Here is a 21,925-nt window from a genome sequence, read left to right on the forward strand (position 1 = left end):
CAACTCGAACGATGCTTACTTGGGTCACCTTCATTTATTTACGCACAAAGAACTGCGTTATCGCGGCCTGCTTCTTGGTGTTGATCGCATTCCGTATCACGCCGTTCCACAGTTTGCAAACACTCAACATGGGCAAACCCACTGCCCTCAATAGCACTGCAGCGGCGGTGCAGTAAATCCAACGCAGCACGTGCTTCTTGTGAAGTCGGAATGTTCTCATCGTCTACAGGGTCTACAATCTCGAGCTTGGTCTTTAACGTCAGCACGACTTTTTTTCACATTCATCGCCATCACAGCACTACGCACACCCGCGCACCGCACTCGACACGACCACCGAAAGAGCCTCCACACAACGCTACGACGGCCACGCCACTGCTAACACTAAAACGCAAAAGCAACATTCGATCACGCCGCTGCCGCCGCTGCTGATGCGGCGTTGTCAGCGGTTGTGAGATGCGGACGATTTCTTTGGCTGTCAACTCTCGATGACGACGTGGCATCTGTGGCGCTGTCAGCGCCTGCGAGGTAGTCCTGAACGTTTGCTGCGCCGCACAACACGCTTGTAGTGCAACGAAACCTGCCGCCTGCTATTAAAGTGAGATAGGGCTTGGCGTCGCGAAGTTCGTTATATCCGTTTTATGCCAAACCGCGTTCGTTATAGGAAGTTAAAAATACATGTGTTTGACAAAAATATTTCGGAAGAGTTCGATATATTCAATAATTCGTTATATGCGTGTTCGTTATATCGAGGTTTGACTGTATATCTGGCTCACTATACACACATCGGTACGCTTTTTGATATAGAAGGCCGTGGTTATTTCATGTGTTGGCTTGTCTTCATGAGAAAATAATTGTTTTCTCATAAATTTCAACATTTAATCACTATAAACAATCATCGCTATTGTGGCGACGAGCGACTCTCACGCGTCCCCTGATGTTTTTCCGCTCCTGTTATCCGGCTTCACCGCGTGGCTTTATGGAAGCGGTCAGTTTGCTTGCAGGTTAGTACGAGAGACGGCGCGAGTGTGGCTCTGCTAACGCCACCTAACGGCGGGGTTACTTTGGCACAAAAAGGAGAAGGCTCTTCCTCTTTGGCTCAGGGTCGGCCAGCGGCGTGGACGTTCTAGGCATGCGCTGATCCATGCTTCTGCGAGACCCTCTCGTGAGGCCTACCTCGGAATGGACGTACACGATTGTTCGGACGCGCCACCGTTTGCGTGACCCTACGCGCGAACGACCAGGCGTTTATGTTCAGCATGGGGTGAACATATTCGCTCGCTATGCGGTCGCGGTGAGTCGGACTTTCGCGATTTGTTGCATGCCCGTTGGCATGTTTTGTGAATAGGAAGTTGACTAGCAGGTATTAGTCTATGAAAGGTGCAATAAATGCCCTTGCGATTGTTTGCACAGCTGTGTTGTTGTTCCTTTGTCCCAAGAGCACAGGTGAGAACCTCACAATCTGGAATGCCATAAAATATTACGAACCCTTCCACTACCGGAAAATGGGGATAAGCGAAGATTTGTCCTGCATGTGCCTGACCTTCGTCACGGTTAAATAACCCACAGGTAACAGTGACGGACTGCTTCAGCCTCCCACTCCCTCATCTTGGTATCTTCTCGTTGCTGCCGGATTGCCTGGGCTAGGACTATAAAGCGTGTTTATAGTCCGACGTTATTGGTGCATGGGCGACAACGGGCGCATTAGAGTGCGTTGGCCGCATCCGGTTACGTTGGCAGGGCCAATGTGGCGAACCATCGGTTGAACTATAGATGCTGTTCTCGCCAATGTGACATGTGTGCGTGCATTCACGCCACTTCGGACTATATTTAGGCCTTAATGGTTGGATCAGAGCGCCCTTTTAGGGGCGAGTTCTCGCCGCCGCTTGTTAACACTGCCAGTTCCCCAGGGGAATGCACCATCCATGGCCATCCCATCCGTTTTACGAGAATGAACTGAATGGAAATGAAGGCGGCGCAGCATGCGCGGCACCCTTTCCTGCACTTTCCCTTCCCAGCGAAAGTGAAATGGCTCCGATTGGTTGCAGAATCCTTGCTAATGACTCGCGCTCCCGTGCCGGCGCAGCTGTGAACGCATGAAACTGCCCTTTCCCGCAGCTGCTCTGCTCTGGGAGCAACTGGGTTTTTGTGTGACCACTACAACGCTACTTGTGAGGGAATAAAAGCTTCGCTTGAAAAAGAAGTCTGACATTCCTTCCCAACCCTGGACCCAGATTTGGCACTTGCGCTAAGAATAGGCATTGCAGAGATATGCTGTGAAAAATATGCATAATTGATAGCTCTCAAGAGCGAGTCAAGCGTTAGGCATGCTAAAAAAAAACTGTTCTTGTGACAGTTTCACACCTGCGGTATGCATGAAGTCTAGCTGCTGCGTGTAAACTAAGGACAATCCTTTACAGTGCACAAAATGAATGAGCGTATCGATTGACGACAGCACACTTTGCATATCAGGGTCAAAGATAGCCCACTGTCAATCTTATCACTGTCGCTGCTGCTGTCTCCACCATCTCACAACGGCTCGCTCTATGCCAACAACACATTTTCAGGAGTCGCCTTGCCAGTGGTTTCTTTGCAGAATGAGGAAGCCTGTCTGTTGCTCAAAAACTGCTCCATCGAAGCACCATCTGTTTCATAGTGAGTAGTGATGTGCCCGCAGAGCTCGATAAGGTCAGCAGCTTCCACTATGTTGGTTTCACTATCATTGGGGGTTTCGTCCTTGGGCTTTACAAAGCATGCCTTTCTGAAACAGTTGTTCATGGTGGACTCCTTCACTGTGTACCGTATGCCATAGATGACGTGCAAAGTGTTCAAAAGGCTGATCTCTGCTAGTCCGCCTGCCTCAACGTGCCAGGAGCCTTGCAGCAGATCATTAGGATCAGCCACTCCAGCAAGCGCCGCCAACACAATGAAGTTAGCTACAGTCGAACCTCGATATATCGAACAGCGCGGTGATCGTAAAATAGTTCGATATAGCCAGAATATGATATATAAAATCACGTTGAAAATACGTCAAAAACTAGCACAAATCAATCAATGAACCAATCGTGGCGCAATAGATACTCACATGAAGCTTCAAACAAAGTATTTATTTAGTTCGCTGAAAGTACTGAAGCAGTGTAGCCTGCTTCATATTGGCAAACGCGTGTTTGACCACGGCATCCTCAATATAGTCCAAACGGTCCACAAGAGACAGTCCAGTCCATACTATTGCGCTGCAGTAGCGGCGTACAATGGCCAAAGCAGCTACAGCCTCAGTTGCAGTCGGGAGTGGGGCAACATCAGCGCTTGCTGGATCAGCCTCGGCAGCGTCTTCGTTTGGCCGCTCAGCAGTCACTTCTGCAGCGATCTCCACGTCTGTTAACTCTGCCACTGTTCCGGTGCTGTCGTCACCGCCAACGAAGTCCTCAATGCACATGCTGTGTGGCTCAGCACCGACAAAGCGCTCGAACTGGCTCCAGGTTTCTTCAAGCTGGCATTCTTGTGCCAGCTCTGTGCCATCTAACGTCAAATCTTCGGTTGCTTCCTCGGAAGCTTCTTCAATGCGGGTCACGAAACCCGCGTGCCGAAAGCAGTGAACTTCTCGGCGCCGAAAATGAACGCAAAGTTCTTGGCCTTCTGCTGTAGCATTGGTCCCGATAAAGGAATATTCCGGCCCCTTACGTCGATAAACCATTTGTACAGCGCCTTCTCGACGTCTTCAAAGGCAGCTTTGCGCACCCGCCGCGCGCCTGAGTGCTGGTTCTGTTCCGCCTTGGCCTTCATGTCACTCTTATTTTTCAGCAAAGTGCTCAAAGTACTCCTTGGGATGTTGAGAGCTTCGGCGAAGCTCGCTTTCTTTTCTCCATTTTCAATGCGCTGTATCACTTCCAATTTCGCAGCAAATGTCAGGGTCGTACGCTTCTTCGCGTTTGCAGCCATCACACCAACCATGACAGGCCTACGCCACACACACAACGACTGGTGTAGCACAAACGGCAGCACCGAGACGCACGTGTTGTTGATGTTGTCAAACTAGCCAACCTGGCCAAGCCGCGGCCACGCCAAACCGTCGTGTGCGTATGCCGCTACGTTCAAATGGCACCCTCGCGCAACAGATGTGGGCAGCTGTCGTACGCAGCAGTCTGAAACGCCCATCGCGCCACCGCTATCTTCGAGAGTGTTGCGGGAAAGCTCGCCTCCTGTCAACAGAGCGCACTTGGTCTGGGGTGGCCGAGTTCGATATATCCATTTTACATCCAGTCCCATTCGAAATAAAAAATACAAAATGCATGCGATTTTCCACGTGATATAGAGAAAGTGTTCGATATACGTGTTCCGATATATCCGTGTTCGATATATCGAGGTTTGACTGTATTATGTCGATGTTCAATGGTTGCTGGGTGGCAACATCAGCTCAACAGATGCTAGCTTTGGGTTAGCGCCGTATGTGCTGCAGTGGAGTAACAAAAACAGTTTCCTCCCTCGGCCTTCAACAATGTCATTAAACTCCACCAGCCATTCCTCAAATAGACCACGAGTCATTCAAGCTTTCCTAACACTGTGATAGCACACCAGGATGTGTTCAGTTTTTAGGTATGTTGGCTTGCTTGTCCTATGACGAAAGGCTTGAGCGATGGCTCCCATCTATGTTCATGCACAGCCACATTGCCTTAATTAGGAGTGTTTCTTGCCAGGCCATGGATCCCCTTTAAGTGCATGCGTCTTTGATGGTGGCATTTAAAGGGCAGTTTCATAGAAGTTGTAGATTTCTTAGTGCTTAGGCATCTTGGGCAGCTTCGTCAGCAGCCACTGCTGTTTTACCTGCACTTCTAACGACACCATGTTCATCATTAGACCACTGGATCCACACTCCTCCAGGTTCGAAATTCTGCCGTGCAAGACTAAAAGTGAACTTCTTCGCCTTTGGGGCAATACTGGCCCACTGATATTCACAATCTACGCACAGATTGCGGGGAACCACTTGTACAGCCCCTCTTTGACATTGGTGTACGAAGGGTCCCTATACCTTTTCCGCTGATCAGCATGACCACTGGATCCAGCCTTCATGATGGCGGCACTTCTGGTTTTCAGAATCGCCGAGATTGCAATCAGTTTCCTTTTTCGGTACCAGCAAGTCTCACGGGTCATTACATGTGGAATTCACAGCTATCGCCACCAACCCTAATGTGATAAGCATCTTCTCCTATATGTTTCACAGCGTGTGTGGCATCGTGCCTTTGAAAGCAGCCTACTGCGAGCGTTTAATAATAGGCGATAACCCAAATGCTCCGGTGTTTTCTGCTTCAAGCGGCGCAATGCAAGTGTCATGCTTTGCTCTGGCGGCACCCTATGCCAGCACTGCCCACCAGCTCGAATTCGTTTCGGTTTCTTGTTGCCTTTTTAAACACTACGCAACAGGAAACTGACAAAGCACCTCTATTGGCAGCAGCCTGTTCTGGCATAGCCCACCAGCTCTATTCCATTTCGGTCTCCCACTGCTGTCTTTGAATACTAATGCAATATGAACACGACAAAGCACATCTGGTGCAGCAACGACATTTGCTCAGTGGGCCCAACAGAACTTCCTGCCGGAATGGCTAAAAGAGCTGCTGACCCAGCCGAATTTGAGGAGCGCGAACGTAAGCTTGGCAAAGCCAAAATAATTACATCGCGCATTCTGGGCCCCATCAGTTCGGCATGTGTTGGCGTTTCATGCTGCAACGATTCACACAACACTTCTCACTACTTAGATGCCAACGGTTGAGTCCGCCAAATTTGTTAGTCACTTTGGATCACACATTTTCCCGATCAACAGATCTATTTTTTGTGTGTCTTTTCCAAAAATGTATGAATGAAGTTCTACGGTATGTCATTTTTTTTTTCTGATAGCTCTAATGCACAAGTTGATACTCTTGAATCAGCTGATTGTTGTAACTGATACTAATTTTATGTGGCATTGTATACTAGTGGTGCATGCAGACACTAGTGGTAGATTTCTTTCTAGTGACCTCAGTATAAAACAATGGATGCCCATAATTAGGACAATGAAGTTTTTTTTTTTCACTCAGTGTTGTAGATGAACACAAGCACTATTTAAAATATCAAGGCTTTAATGTTTATGTGGTGACAGCTCATGGAGCCATTCAATGATGGTCATACACTGATGCTATGAAAAGGATCATGCATAAAGGTCCTCTCTATCATTGCCAATAGAGTCTGGCTCCTCCAGGCTGCTGAAGTTGAGGAAGTGTGAAGGTCTGTGAATCTCATGATAGAACTCCTTGGGATTGGCGAGCTGCAGTTCATACTTCATGTTTGGGTCATGCCGCACACCTGGAATTGCAACAAAATAGGTAACATCTCAAACAAACATGCCTAACTACAAATTAAAAAGCTGCTGAACACATAGTAAAACATGATATCTTGCAATCATTGGCGCTTGTTTTACATTTCACTTGAGGAACAGACTGAGTATATTCAACTGCGCTAGCAGGCATGGCTCTAATGTCCCTGCATTACAATGACAATGTCAAATGTCTATCCATTGCAAAGCTTCAACTGTATTGAAAGAAAGACATTAGATGTGCATCAGCCCAGTTATGCATGTGGTGGGTGCTGGTCCAGTGGTGCCATTGCGGCTCCAGAATGCTATGGTAATGCATATGTGTAGTTTGTTAATAACTTTGCAGCATTATGTGACAGCAAAGTGCTGTAGAAATGCAGGGAAACAAAACTGTGGAAGTGATGGAAAGTATGAGGAACCATAAGTGTTTCCAGCACTGCATGTTCACAGCATACATTATCCATGATAATGCAGCTTTCAAGCCTATCCATGAGTTTGCACTGTGACGTAATTGTGTAGATGCCAAACGCTGTTGCCTAGTAAATTGTACTTCAGCTGCTTTCATTTCTGTGCTGTGAAGTTTCAAAATCCAAAATAAAAAAGATGTTTTTTTTCTTTTACTTTCTGCCAGAAAGCAGAGTGGTAGAAAGAGCAAAAGCAAGATGCCCTTTAAATATGCATTAAAAAAAAAGACATTACACGCACCCATGAAGTTGTAGTTCCAAGATCCCTGTGCAGGCACCATGAAAAAGCCAAGAAAGCGGTCTGAAAGCAGCATCTGGACTCGTTCGTAGTGTGATGGCAAGTAGCCTTTCGGGTTGTTGCCTCGATCAGTGTTCTGGCGGCCCCACTCGTAGCCACTTGGGGTCAGCTTGTACGCAGTCAGGGAGCAGGAACCAGGTGTAAAGCTGGTAAGAATAAATGGTCACGTAAGCATGCTAAGCACACGAGGCAACCAACCATGTCACAGTAACCTGGATTACAGAGCTTGTAGGTTGCACAAAAGAACTCACAATTAAAGATACTATGGGAAAAAACAAAGAACAAGTAAATGGATGTTGCCCAACACTGCCCATTTTAATCACAAATCTGTATCGACTTGCTTCACATCGCTTTTGAATGACACTGAAGCAGATAACAGAGCCAACTTTCTGCCATCACCGCTGTGATAGCTAATCAAGCACAATATTTACATCATGTAATACTTGCCTGATCCTGCAGCAGAGCCCACAAATTCACTGGAAGCGGTTTTGTTCGACATATGGATCCTCTATGCAATAAACCTGGATATACAAACAATCAACAAAAAAGCCTGGAGTGCGGCCTGATTCCGGTGACCAGAACCGGTAACGCACTCCCTCACCAGAGCAGGATTGGCCACCCTGGTGCAGTACTTGGCCACAACCACCTATATGAATACAACAATCAAACCCAGGCCCTCAGTCCCCAGCAACTGAGAAGCAACTGACCACGGCGGCAGTCAGACCTGTGACGCAGCAGAGGGTGCTAAGAATCCCAGGTTCCGGACAGGCCGCCATTGGAATCTGAACTTGGCAATGGTTAACGCAAGAACGTTATTTAGTGAGGCGAGTCTAGCAGTGCTATTGGAGGAATTAGAGGGCAGTAAATGGGATATAATAGGGCTCAGTGAAGTTAGAAGGGCAAAAGAAGCATATACAGAGCTAAAAAGCGAGCACGTACTGTGCTACCGGGGCTTAGAGGAGAGACGAAAACTAGGAGTCACATTCCTGATTAATAAGGATATAGCTGGTAACATACAGGAATTCGAATTCGCATTAACGAGAGGGTGGCAGGTCTTCTTGTGAAACTTAATAAGAGGTACAAATTGAAGGTTGTACAGGTCTACGCCCCTACATCCAGTCATGATGACCAAGAAGTCAAAAGCTTCTATGAAGACGTGGAATCGACTAAGGGCCCCGACCATTAGCGGTTTTCTGATTATTCTTTTTATAAAGTTTATCTATCTATCTATCTATCGGCGATGGGTAAAGTGAAAACAAAATACACCATACTGATGGGCGACTTCAATGCCATGGTAGGCAAGAAGCAGGCTGGGGACAAGTCAGTGGGGGAATGTGGCATAGGCTCTAGGAGTAGCAGGGGAGAGTTATTAGTAGAGTTTGCAGTACAGAATAATATGCGGATAATGAATACCTTCTTTAGCAAGCGGGATAGCCGAAAGTGGATGTGGAGGAGCCCAAATGGCGAGACTAGAAATGAAATAGACATACTTTGTGCTAACCCTGGCATCATACAAGATGTGGACGTGCTCGGCAAGGTGCGCTGCAGTGACCATAGGATGGTAAGAACTCGAATTAGCCTAGACTTGAGGAGGGAACGGAAGAAACTGGTACATAAGAAGCCAATCAATTAGTTAGCGGTAAGAGGGAAACTAGAGGAATCCCAAAAATAGGTATTCGGCCTTAACTCAGGAAGAGGACCTTAGTGTTGAAGACATGAATGACAATCTTATGGGCATCAAGGAGTGTGCAAAAAAGTCGGCGGTAACTGTTAGACAGGATACCAGTAAGCTATCGCAGGAGGCGAAAGATCTGATCAAGAAACGCCAATGTATGAAAGCCTCTAACCCTACAGCTAGAATAGAACTGGTAGAACTTTTGAAGTTAATCAACAGATGTAAGACAGCAGACATAAGGAAGTATAACATGGATAGAATTGAACATGCTCTCAGGAACGTAGGAAGCCTAAAAGCAGTGAAGAAGAATTTGCAAGATTTGAAAGGGGGAAGGCAGCTGGGGAGGATCAGGTAATAGCAGGTTTGTAGAAGGATGGTGGGCCGATTGTTCAAGAAAAACTGGCCATCGGAATATTGGAACGCTAACATAATCCTAATCCATAAGAAAGGGGATGCCAAAGGCTTGAAAAATTATAGACCGATCAGCTTACTGTCCGTTGCCTACAAAGTATATACTAAGGTAATCGCAAATAGAATCAGGAACACAGACCTCTGTCAACCAAAGGACCAGGCAGGATTCCGTAAAGGCTGCTCAACAATAGACCATATTCACACTATCGATGAGGTGATAGAGAAGTGTACACAATATAACCAACCCTTATATATAGTTTTCCTTGATTACGAGAAAGCGTTTGATTCAGTCGAAACCTCAGCATTGATGGAGGCATTATGGAATCGGGGTGTAGACGAGCTGCATATAAAAATACTGAAAGATATCTATGCAGCTCCACAGCCACTGTAGTCCTCCATAAATAAAGCAACAAAATCCCAATAATGAAAGGCGTCAGGCAGGGAGATACAATCTCTCCAATGCTATTCACAGCATGTTTACAGGAGATATTCAGAGACCTGGATTGGGAAGAATTGGGGATAAGAGTTGTGGGGACTGATCGGGGAGTCGCCTCCCGTACTCGTGGGACAAAGGAACGACAACGCAGTAGTGCAAACAATCACAAGGGCATTTATTGCACCTTTCATAGATCAATGCCTGCTAGCCGAGTTGCTATCCACAAAACATGCCGATGGGCGCGCGACAAATCTAGAAGTCCGACTCACCGCGACCGCAGAGCGAGCGAATATGTTCGCTCCATGCTGGATCCCAACGCCTGGTCGTTCGCGTGTATAGTCACGCGAATCGTGGCGCGTTTGAAGGCGGCCACGCGAGGCGGTCTCGCAGATGCATCGGTCGCCGCGCGCGCAGAATGTCCGCGCTGTTCGGCGACCCGCCGGGGAAGAGGGTCGATGCACGTGCGTCCCGCTTGCTGTCTCGAACCCAAGAGAAAGCGCCTTGTCTTTCCCGAACCCAAGTAACCGCGCAGCGGCGCGACGCTCGCGCCATCTCTCGGACTGCGCTTCAACCACATCGACCGCGCTGACGTCACGCAGGCCACGCGGCGAAGCGGGACCACAGGAGACGCGCTATGCGGGAAAAACATCAGGGGAGGCGCGAGGGTCGCGCATCCCCACAGAGTTAATGGAGAATACCTTAGTAACTTGTGATTCGCTGATGATATTGCCTTGCTTAATAACTCCGGGGACCAATTGCAATTGCTCACTGACCTGGAGAGGCAAAGCAGAAGGGTGAGCCTAAAAATTAATCTGCAGAAAACTAAAGTACAGTCGACTCCCGTTAATACGAAGTTCACGAGGACCGCAAAAAACTTCGAATTAAACGAACTTCCAATTAAGCAGAAAATACAAAAAACAGCACTTTATTTGTGGCGAAATCGAGTATTTTCTCTAAGAAAAATAGTCGGTCATCTTGCTTTGCTTCTTCTTCCCGAATCGCGCTGCTGAAAGCAAGTTCTCCAGGCTGTAGATGTGGCGGAACGCTTCTTCCGCGTTACCTTCAGCGGCAAAGAAGCGCTCCGCGAGAGCAAGGCCCGCAGCTACATCGGCAGCCTTAGGTTGCGGCTCACCTTCAACGTCATCGTCGCTTTCCTGGGGCCGAATAATCTCTACAATTTCGCTATCCGTCAGCACACTGCATGTTTCAGCCGCCTTGTCTACGGCGATGTAATCTTCAAAATTGACGTCCCCGAGAGCATCACCAAAATCAGTGCCGTCAAGCTCACTTGTTGACGCTTCCTCCGCTGAAATTTCAGAGGCATCCTCCGAAGAAGCTGCCACAAAACTGCAAGCCCTGAAGCAGTTTGCGATTGTTTCTTGCTTCACACGATCCCATGCTCGCACCAACATGTGGATGGCACTAAGCAGACTCACCTCGTACTTTGTGGAGCTATCCATACACAGATCATGCGCTCGAGAAGGTGCCGCCTGTACAGGACTAACATTCTTGACGATGCCTTGGTCCATTGGCTGTAAAACAGCCGTTGTGTTTGCAGGCAAAAATGCGAGGCGTATTGCACTCAAGGCTGGCACATTCACGTGAGCACTGCAGTGATCGACAAGGAACAACAACTTGCGGTTCGAAGCAGCAAACTTGCGGTCCAATTTGCTTATCGAGCTCTTGAAGATTTCGGCCGTCATCCACGCTTTTTTGTTCGCCTCATAGTCCACAGGCAGCGTCTTCACGCCTTTAAAACATCTCGGCTTCGCAGCTTTCCCGATCACAAGTAACCGACATCGTTCCGTGCCAGTCATGTTTGCCGCGATCAGCACCGACACTCTCTCCTTGCTGCGTTTGCCTCCAGCACAGTCATCGTCCTTGAATGTCAGGGTCTTCTCTGGTAGAAGCCGATAGAAGAGTGCAGTCTCATCTGCATTGAAGATGTCTTCCGGTCTGTATTCGGCGAGATATTCACGCAGCTTTCCATCCTTCCACGTGGCGCATGTTTCCTGGTTAAAGGACGCCTTTTCACCACACATGCTCTTGAAAACCAGGTCATGGCGATCTTTAAAGCGTGTCAGCCATCCATCTGACGAAACGAAGTCATTGATCCCCAACATTGCTGCAAGCGTTAGGGCTTTCATCGCAACAATGTCTCCGCTGAGAGGAAGTTTGTTGCTCCTGGCCTCCCTAATACAAACCAGCAGAGCCTTCTCCAACTCTGGGTAAGCGCCGGTGCGCATTTGCTTCTGAGAAGTCTTGAACTTGTCGTTGTCAAATGCATCCAATATTGTGCGCTTGTTCTCGATGTAGTTTGAGAGCGTGTTCGGCTTGATCCCGTATTTCCGCGCTATGTCTTGTTTGGCGGCACCTCCCTTCTCAACTTCCTTCAAAACCTCGACTTTCGTTGCCAGGTCGAGCGTGCGATAAGAGCCACGGTTTGCCATGGCTATAAACTGCGCGACTACTACGACTAGGTACAGTCAATTCCGAATCACCCGTGGAACAACCTAGCCTACGAGCTTCCCGCACAAAGGCGCTCGACCAACACACGCCTCCACATACGCTGCGCACGCTGCAAGATTAATCTCGCAGAATCTCGCCACTGCCAGTATGCAGCGCTGCGTGCACCTATGGCATCCGCGTGGCCTCCGCGATCAGCTCCGGACGCGCGCGGCAACCGCGCGTGGCCTCCGGCGGGAGCCGCTTCGCCTCCCGCCGGAGTTGATCGCGGAGGCCACGGCAGCCGTAGCAATGAATAATCGCGCCGCTCCAAGAAGGATGGCATTGCGGGCGGCTGCGGTGGCGATAACACCAAGGCGGAGCACAGAACTGTTGCAACACTAGAAAAATTGCACATTCTACCAAAGAATGATGGTCACCTTGAGGATCCCGGCTAAACATTAACTTCCAATTAAACAATATTACTGGATGAGGACTTCGAATTATCGAGCGATTTCTTCTATAGGATTACATGCAAAACTGACGGGACCAGCACTTCACTTCTAATTAACCGAAAATTCCAATTAAGCGGTTTCGAATTATCGGGAGTCGACTGTACTGTTTTCCAGTCTCAGAAGAGAACAGCAGTTTACGATAGGTAGTGAGGCACTGGAAGTGGTAAGGGAATACATCTACTTAGGACAGGTAGTGACCGCGGATCCCGATCATGAAACGGAAATAATCAGAATAAGAATGGGTTGGGGTGCGTTTGGCAGGCATTCTCCGATCATGAACAGCAGGTTGCCATTATCCCTCAAGAGAAAAGTGTATAACAGCTGTGTCTTACCAGTACTCACGTACGGGGCAGAAACCTGGAGGCTTATGAAAAGGGTTCTACTCAAATTGAGGACGACGCAACGAGCTATGGAAAGAAGAATGATGGGTGCAACGTCAAGGAATAAGAAAAGAGCAGATTGGGTGAGGGAACAAACATGAGTTAATGACGTCTTAGTTGAAATCAAGAAAAAGAAATGGGCATGGGCAGGACATGTAATGAGGAGGGAAGATAACCGATGGTCTTTAAAACTGATGGTAACGCTAAAAAGGACGGACACACGATGAAAAGACGACACGACGACGAGGAAACGCTACTGACAACTGATTTATTTTTCGAAAAAGTTCTATATTTAAAAGAATCACAACACATGCGCACAACCAAACTGCACCAGCCTTCTTTATCGCAATATCGAAAACATGCACGCGAAGTGAAATGATAAAACACCCGAGCAGCAAGAAGTGCACACATGACCAATTGAAGAAAAGCCATACGTTACGGTTTTTCAAATTTTCCGCAGAAGTGTGCGCTCAGCCGAGTACAAATTTACTGAAACATCGCTGATGCACAGACTCGGCTTTTTTTGCATGTGGAAAGCTTCCAGTAAAACTCTAGCTTTAGCGCTTGAACTTCTGCCCAGAACCTGTGCTTCTTTAAACCATGGCACGCACTCGCAAACCATCACATGCGAAACTAAATTTGCAAGTTTGTCTTGTTTTGTTAAGTTTTGAGCGTGTTCCCTTAAGCGGTCATTGAGGCACTGCCCCGTCTGCCCGATATAGCACTTGCCGCAGGACAAGAGAATCAAGTATACCACTCCTAAAGCACACCTGATGAAGACATCTTCATGCTGCTTTTTGCAACCGCGCTGACCTTCACTGCATATGCGGGGGCGCAGCCTCGCCAACTTGTTTGGCGCAGAAGAAAGAAGCGGCACGTTGTGCCTGCTGGCCACCTTTCTGAGGTTGTGGGAAACCTTATGAATGTAAGGCATCACCTCAGGTTTGGTCTTCACGCGTTCAGGTGCAGCCTTCATTCGTCGGGGGCCACATTTCTTGAGGAGGGTTCCAGCGACAGCTACGAGGACCGAGCAAGGGAAGCCTGTGGTCAATAGCCTGCGAACCTGATAGTCAAAGCTAAAAAGCTTTTCGTGCGGGCACAACTTTTGAAGCGCCGATTCTATGCAGAGTGATGCAATCGCTCTTCTCGCGGTCTTTGAATGAGACGATTCATAGGGCAAAAGTTCTTTCTTTGCACGTGGAAAATATGCCCAACAGGTGTGTCCGTTAGTTATCCTCAGCCTGAGGTCTAAAAAACATATCTCGCCATTTTGCGAAAGTTCATGGGTAAAAGCCAGGCCTTTGCCGTGGTCATTAAAGGTAATTAATACCTCTGACACACGGGCAAATCTAAAGTCCTTTCCAGTAAACCCCTTTTGCTACTCTGAAGGACCCTTTGCAGAAAGGAGTTGCGCCAATGACACACGGCACCGCACTGAACTTCTTTAGGTAGTTCCTCAGATGAACGCCGCAAGAAAAATAGCGCTGGCTGTTAAAGCTGCAAGAGAGAAAACATTCTTAAAAAGCTGCGTATTTATTTACACTTGGCTACTGTAGAACCTAAAAATATTAATTTTTTTCATTGTTGATGGCTAATAATGCTTATAGTCGGTTATTTGCGTTTTTGCGTTGTTAGCAGCCATTTAATTTGGTCCAGCAACTATGTGCAGCCGGTGTTTTGCTGTGCTTGCTGTTTATTCTGGTGATGCCCACGTTTCTGTCATCCTTTTTCACGTCTTTGTAGTCCCTTCCTTCGTGCGCGCAGGCGTAACGCGTTTTATTCAATATGTTATTCCAACAAGTGTGATTGCGTGACAGAACTGCGCAGTTGCAACATGGCTCAGCGAAGCGCTAGCGACGAAGCAAGAGTTGAGGTCGCTCTGACGCTAGTCGCTCTCGGATCCCTTGAAGATGAGATAAATGCCGCAAAGGCGAAAGTGGAAACCATCAAACGTCGACTCATCATGAACAGCTCCATGTTGACAGCTTCGGCACTGTCCCTTCGAGCCGCCAACCGCGAAAGGTGGACCTACGTGCGCATCGAACGATGGTTTGAAGACACAGTGCCCTACTTTGGTGACGGACACATTAAGCCAAGTTTTCGAGTGAGCCCAGCCACCTTCCGTTATCTTGTGGACTGTCGGCGTCCTTCGCTGGAGAGGGTCACAACGAACATGCGTGAGTGCACTGAGGTGGAAAAAGTGGTCGCCATTGGCTTATTCAAACTGTGCTCCGTGGCAGAGTTTCCATCTCGCGACGTGAACACACCACATGCGCGCAGCAAACGACGACGACATTGCCGGAATTCGACATGGCGGCACTAGCGACATTATGCGAGCGTGTGAGAGTACAGTTAGAGGAAGTCTTCACTATTCGACAAATTGTATTACCGCTAACAATTAAAACATTTTTTCAAGGTAAAAAAAATACCTATGGGCACCGTAGTTGTGAGGCAGGTTTCCTTCTATTGACGAGTTGTGCACGCTGTGTGCGAGAGTAACTCCTTTTCCGCTCGAAAAGTAGTTGCGAGATCTCCTTTCCTGAAAAAGAACTTTGCCGTAAAGGAGATACTTCTTTGTCGTGTGTCACTGCACTTGAACGCCTTTCCGGTAGATGTCTCCTTACCTAAAGGACTTTAGAGTGCCCGTGTGTCAGGGGTATAAGACCTGTTGTACAGAATCTTCAAAAGAAATGTCATTACAATCTTTTAAAAAGATCAAAAAATCGCCGACAAACCTAAAAACTTTTAAAACCGGGCCTCCAATAAAATCTCGATCCAAAAGGTGATCAACATGTGCTAAAAAGATGTCGCACAAGATAGGTGCAACACAGGACCCTACACAAATGCCATTGCGCTGCAGAAAAGGCTGCTGGTCAAAAAGGATAAAAGTGACACTCAGATAAAATTCTAAAAGCTTTAAAAAATCATCAAGAGACACTCCTGCTGTGGACTGAAAAGAGAGTTCGCCTGAATTTTCGACAGCCTCCTTCACAGCAACTAAGAGTTCAGGTTGAGGGACGGAATAAAATAAATCCTCAACATCCACAGAGAAAGCATAACTGACACAGCGGTTATTTTGGAGAAAGTTTGTAACTTCTTGAGATTTTTTTGGTCAGGAAGGGATCTTTCACTTTTATCGACTTAAGCTTACTTAGTAGAAAGCGGCTGACACATTGCTGCCAGGTTCCGATGTCACTAATAATGGTCCTAAAAAGGTGCCAGGTTTGTGAGTTTTTGCTGTGAAAAAAGCATTCAAGGAGTTACCTCCGCAATTGGAGATATCATTGCCTAATTTTGTCAGGTTCAACTCTTTGCAGAAGTTTGCAGATGGTCATTAAGGGTTAGGGGTTGGATTCCAAGGGAAAGGAAGCTTAGCACGGGGGTGGCAGAAAGATGAGATGAGATGAGATGAGATGAGATTAAGAAGCTTGCAGAGACAACATGGCTACAATTAGTACATGACCGGGCTAGTTGGAGAAGTATGGGAGAGGCCTTTGCCCTGCAGTGGGCGCAACCAGGCTGATGATGATGATGCAATAAACAGGACAACCAATGCATTGTAACATGAACTGCAAAAGCATGTGCCAACTTGCTGCGGAAAACATTCTACATTAAACTCGGCAATGATGGAGACGGATTTAATGCAGCTGCACACTGAAGGCACATGTTTCTACTCCACACATGTGCTCCTGAGATGAAGGCCCTGAGCCTTATATTTGCTTTGCCATTGGCAAATCTTCTACGAAGAGTCTTCTAGTCCAATGAAGAACATAATATTTAGAGCCGAGCCACCTAATCGAAATTATAGGAGTGAGCTTACAATTGTACCCACGTTTTTTTATTATTGTTATCTTATTTGCCGACTTCAGATCGAGGATATGGGGTTCATGGGATCTGGGTATGTGGCCACTTTCATTTTGCAAATTAAATGATTTGAGGCCTTCTAGTGCACATATATATAGGACAATGAAAAAGCCATTGAAATGAAGCCTGGAACGATAAAGATGCAAGAAACTAGTGCAAAGCTAAGTACGGAGCAGTAATAATCCGTAATTAGTCTAAGAAGGCCTAAAGAATACCCAGATGACCAAGATAAGTCGATCCCGGAGATAGTGCATTCTAAAGATGTGAGCCAATCCTGAAGATAGGGCAGCCTAAACAAATTACATGGTAATGCGCCCCAGAAATCCTTGCATTTTTTCAACGTTAAGAACTGTTGAGTCGCCTTTTTTTATTTTAGTGCACGGTGTCATTCATTTTTATTTGTGCCAAGTGAGACAAATGACATAATATAAATAGGCAACAAACATATGCTAGCATATCCTATCATGTCCTTCCCCTCCTGCTTGCAGACTGCACAGCTTCATCCAAGAAGAACCTCACGCCATAATGGAGGACTTGGCCATTATTTCGTAGCAATGCTTTTTCCGATGCTAATGCCTTTCAGTACTTTTCGTGTCCCTGAGTGGCCATGTTTGAAGCACTGCCCCGTTTGGATTCACTTGACCACTCCCACATGCGAAAAGCAGTGAAAGGCATTAGCAACGGGAAAAGGCATCTCTACAAGACACCAGCCCTCATGTGTGAGGTTAAGGATATGATTGAAGGGGTTAAGGCCCCAGAGCAACACAAGTGTTATGAGAGATGCTACAGTGGAAGGCTGCATATAAACCGTGCAGAGTTCTTCAATGTGTACCCAAAGTGTGGCACACAAGCATTTTAGTGTCCAATGAGATTGTAGCCACAGTGGACAGAATTCAAACCCGCAACCTCATGCTCACCAAGGCAAATTAAATGCTGCCCACCTGCAGGTGATGATGACTGTCTTCTCGCCATCCCACGAGGGGTTGTCAGCCATGATGCGGGCATGTGTGGTCACGTCCTGGGGCGACAGCTGAGGCAGCTCGTTGGGCTGCGTGTGCAGCCAGCCCAGAGGTTCCAGCTCACGAAGATGCTCATGCTGGGGCAGAGCCTGTGGCAGCTGCACTCCTTGGTGGCTGCCACACTGTGGTGCTATCACTATGCACCGAATCTCCTTGACCTGCGGGTTATCCACAGGGCTTGCACCGTACAGGTAGCCGGCAATCTGCGGAAAAATACCGTCGTTTTTCATATCGGTCATAACCGACTTCAAGCTTAAAGAAAACTAGGCTGCATTAGTAAATTATGCTTCAGCAATAGTAAAATGTCCACTGTGACAGGAGGCTTAACAAGACAGAGCAAAGGCAGGTGGCAACACTGTCATGCGATGCTACGGACTGGCAGCGTGGTCTAGTTATTTATTGTGAAAGAGGAACTAAACCCAACAAGTTGTTATCTGCACCATCACGCTGCAAATACAGTACAATACAATGAAATCAGTGACATTACACTGATATACTGGTGCTGAAGTTCCAGTGCTAAATTCAAAAAGGTTTTACCGTATTCACTAATAATGAGTTCAACTGTAGTTTCTAAAGGTTTAGTGCTGCTCTTTAGTGCCACATAGGCGGCCACAAAAGAATTCAAGCCTGCCAGCCTGTGAACAACTAAATTTATAAAAGTCCAGTGGATGTAAGAAGCAAGAGGATGGGGTGATTAGCATTCATACTTTGTAGGCTTGTACCTACATACATACAGCCTATATACATATATACATATTGTGACGAGGAGAAGAGAGGTTTAAAATATATTTACAGGGCATTTACAAGGAAGGCGTCGACTGCCACGCAAGGCATACAAGATGGAAGTAAGTCTGCGTGACATCAGCGAGCGTCGTCGTCTTCTGTACTGTCCTCAGCTTCGTCCGTGGCAGTGCTTTGTAACATCGCCCTCGGCGGCGAATATGCCGTCCTGGTGCTTGCTAGATTGTTCGATTGGCATCACTTGAGGCGGGAGATGTGGACAACATCGGTGGAAGGCCGAGACGTGGTAGAATCAAGAGGTGCGATTTCATGTGATGTCTGTCACCTGGCGCAAGACACGGTAGGAGCCAAAATAAGGAGAAATAATTTTTTTCACTAAGGCCAACTTGCCATGAAGGTGTCCAAAAAAAAAACCATATTACCAGGCTCGAGGTGGGCATCATGGTGGCGGGCATTATAGAAATGTCGGTTTTCCTGCGAAGTGGCAAAGCGCAGGTGTGCAATCTGGCATGCCTCTTCAGCTCTGAAAATGGCGGCATGGACGTATTTTGACAACATGTCAAGAACGGCGGGAAGGAGTGTCCAATGGCAGCATGAGATTTTGTTCCGTACAAGAGATAAAACACAGAAAAACCAGAAAAATCATGTCAGGAGAAATTATACGCAAATGTTACGAAGGACAGAACGGAGTCCCAGTCATGATAGTCAGCAGAAACATACATAGCAAGCATATCTTTGATAGTTCTATTAAGACACTTTGAGAGGCCGTTGGTCTGAGGGTGGTGAGTCATTGCCCACTTGTGTTTCATAGCACAGGAATGCAAGAGGTCTTGGATAACCCTTGATATGAAATCGCAGCTCCAGTCTGCAAGGAGTTGTCGAGGAGTGCTGTCGTTAAGTATAAAGTCTTCGAGAAGGAAGTCGGCGATGTCGGCTGCAAGGTTGGTTGGGAGAGCTTGAGTGATTGCATACTGGGTTCGTGTAGTCGGTAGCAACTGCTATCCACTAATTTTTACAGGCAGACAGCAGGAAACGGCCAAGAATGTCAAGACCAACCCTACAGAATGGTGCCAGTGGTACGTCAAGGCGTTGACAGCAGCCAGCTGGGAGTACTGGTTTCTTGTGGTGCTGGCATTGCTCACAGGAAGTGATGTAATGGCAGATGTAACAGTAAATACCAGGCCAAAAGAAGCGATGCTGAACATGGTCATGCGTCCTAGAGACTCCGAGGTGACCGAGCTAGGAACATTGTGTAGCTGTGCGAGGTCAGTTTGACTCATGTGTGGGGAATAACCAAGAGCTGTTAAAGACCGTCATGGTGCATGTTGTAGCGGTACAACATGCCTTCCTGCAGCACAAATGAGGTTTCTTAGATTCCTCTCAGTTTGCAAGCTCCTTCGAGCCGCGCTTGAGAAGGTGACCCCCTTCCGTTTCCACTCACCGTGCGGCGCTGCTGTACACTCTTATACACCTTAAGGTATCTTGTACACCTTAAGGTATGAGTCACTGCCAACAACTGGCACTGGAGAGCTGATATCTTCCATATAGTGTTAGGAATGGCCGTACGGGGTGGCATCGTGCCACCTTTCAGCCCGCTGCACGTGTTCCAAGCCCACCAGACGGGGAGCCCTTCAGAGAACTGCGGATGACCGGCAGCCAGGTGGCGCGCGGTCAGCTCAGGAATGTGGTACTCGGCAGCGCCACCGGGGACGGAGCAGAGTTCCACGAAGCCCTCTGATGTCGGCGCCGGACATCGGAATGTGTGTGCCTATGTGTACGTAAACTGTTCCGCGGAACGGCGCCCCTCTGTCGTCGGCGCCAGACATCGGAATGTGTGTGCCTATGTGTGCGTAACCTGTTCTGCGGGGCGGCGGCAAGTTTACAGTGACTGGACGAACGTTTCCATCCACGTGGACCTCGAAGAGTGACGGCGAACGATGACGGCGAACGATGACGCCGAACTATGACGTCGAACTATGACGTCGAACTATGACGTCGAACTATGACGTCGAACTATGACGTCGAACTATGGCGTCGAACTATGACGTCAAGCGGAGAGGATATAAGCAGCGTTTGCCGGTTGCTAGAGTGTGCTGGTGTCGTGCTCGTCGTCGGGAGTTGAGTGCTCGTGGTCATGCTCGAAATGTAGTAGTGAGCTGTGTGCTCGTAAACTGTTTGCTGTATGTTAGTTTTGTGGGCTCCATATGGGAGTCGCGCTAGACTGCCAATGCATCTTGCTTAAAATGCTTAATATGTAAATAAATCCTGTTCACCGAGTTCCTCTCTACGACCTTCAACTCCTTCAAATGGTGGCAGCGGCGAGATAGTCCGACAACTCCTACATCTGGTTGACAGCGGTAGGATCGTCCGCCAAATCTTACAATAGGAAGGGCAAGTTGTGCTCTTGGAGAATTCGTACACCACATAGCCCGAAGAGCAGTACAAGATGCTATCATCTACTTCTCGCTTTGAGTAAATGTGGACACTGTCACTGTCTTTGGGTGTGTCAGCTTCAGAAGTTAACTTGAGCATTCTGGACTCGATCAATTCATGCAGGCGAGCTTGCTTCCAACGGTATGCTTCTCTCGATTTCGTCAGTGTGTCTTGAACACCCACAAGCACAGCACTCGGTGCACCCTCCACACTTCCACGCAAACCTCTCTTTAGAGGCGTGTAGAGACTAAGCAGTCGGAATATTTCAGTAAAGTTCACACTTGAAAAAGCACAGCTCAATACTTAGATCAGGCAGCGGCGACAATGGGAAGGGACTACGCCGGTCGGGCAAACAGCATGACGAGTGCCACCGCGTGGCAGGCACCAGAAGAGGGACACTCCGCGCACCGCAGCTTTCAAACTGAAAGGAATCCAAATACGTTGGCACAAACATACGCAGAGAAGGGGAAGGTGTCTCAGAAGTTAGCCGGAGAATGAGGTCTCGCAAGCAGGAGTTGTGGCGTTGCTCATCTCCGATGTTCTAAAACGCAGTAAGTGACAGCACGCAAATAAACTGGCAGCTGTCAGGAAGCTCCAGTGGGTGTACTGGATGGCACGACAAGCAACCAGCATCCTTCTTGCAATAAGCCACTCTTACGTACAAGTGTGTACGAGTACTCTAGGAGTCGTAGAGCCCACCGACCGAGACGTCCACGAGGATCCTTTAGGGATGAAAGCCAACATAAGGCATGATGGTCAGTGATAGCTCTGAATTGCTGGCCGTACAAGTAGGGGTGAAATGTACCCACTGCCGAAACGAGGGCAAGGCCCTCGCATTCAGTAATGGAGTAGTTGCGCTCCGCTTGGGCCAGAAGACAGCTAGCGCACACAATAACATGGTGGC

At 47.8% G+C, this 21,925-nt stretch overlaps 2 protein-coding genes across 2 annotated transcripts in view; both read right to left on the reverse strand.

The window, feature by feature from the left end:
- Positions 1-3,103: 3,103 nt before the first annotated feature.
- Positions 3,104-3,691, reverse strand: LOC135903434 (uncharacterized). The gene has a single exon (XM_065433767.1). It carries the CDS (start codon positions 3,689-3,691, stop codon positions 3,104-3,106), a length of 588 nt encoding a protein of 195 aa, XP_065289839.1.
- A 2,398-nt stretch (positions 3,692-6,089) lies between these two features.
- Prp8 (pre-mRNA processing factor 8) overlaps positions 6,090-21,925 on the reverse strand; it is a 397,724-nt gene continuing 381,888 nt past the window's right edge. The window contains exons 34-36 of the mRNA XM_065433711.2: positions 17,770-18,050; positions 7,046-7,248; positions 6,090-6,330 (exon numbers count right to left, since the gene is read on the reverse strand). Of these exons, the coding sequence (XP_065289783.1) occupies positions 6,176-6,330; positions 7,046-7,248; positions 17,770-18,050 (639 nt within the window). The 3' untranslated portion in view covers positions 6,090-6,175. The remainder of the gene's footprint in view (positions 6,331-7,045; positions 7,249-17,769; positions 18,051-21,925) is intronic.

The sequence above is a fragment of the Dermacentor albipictus genome, chromosome 2 (assembly GCF_038994185.2).
Source record: "Dermacentor albipictus isolate Rhodes 1998 colony chromosome 2, USDA_Dalb.pri_finalv2, whole genome shotgun sequence".
Taxonomy (NCBI): Eukaryota; Metazoa; Arthropoda; class Arachnida; order Ixodida; family Ixodidae; genus Dermacentor; species Dermacentor albipictus.

Excerpts from the sequence above, each read along its gene's own strand:
- LOC135903434 (XM_065433767.1), bottom strand. The coding sequence starts at position 3,691 with ATGGTTTATCGACGTAAGGGGCCGGAATATTCCTTTATCGGGACCAAT.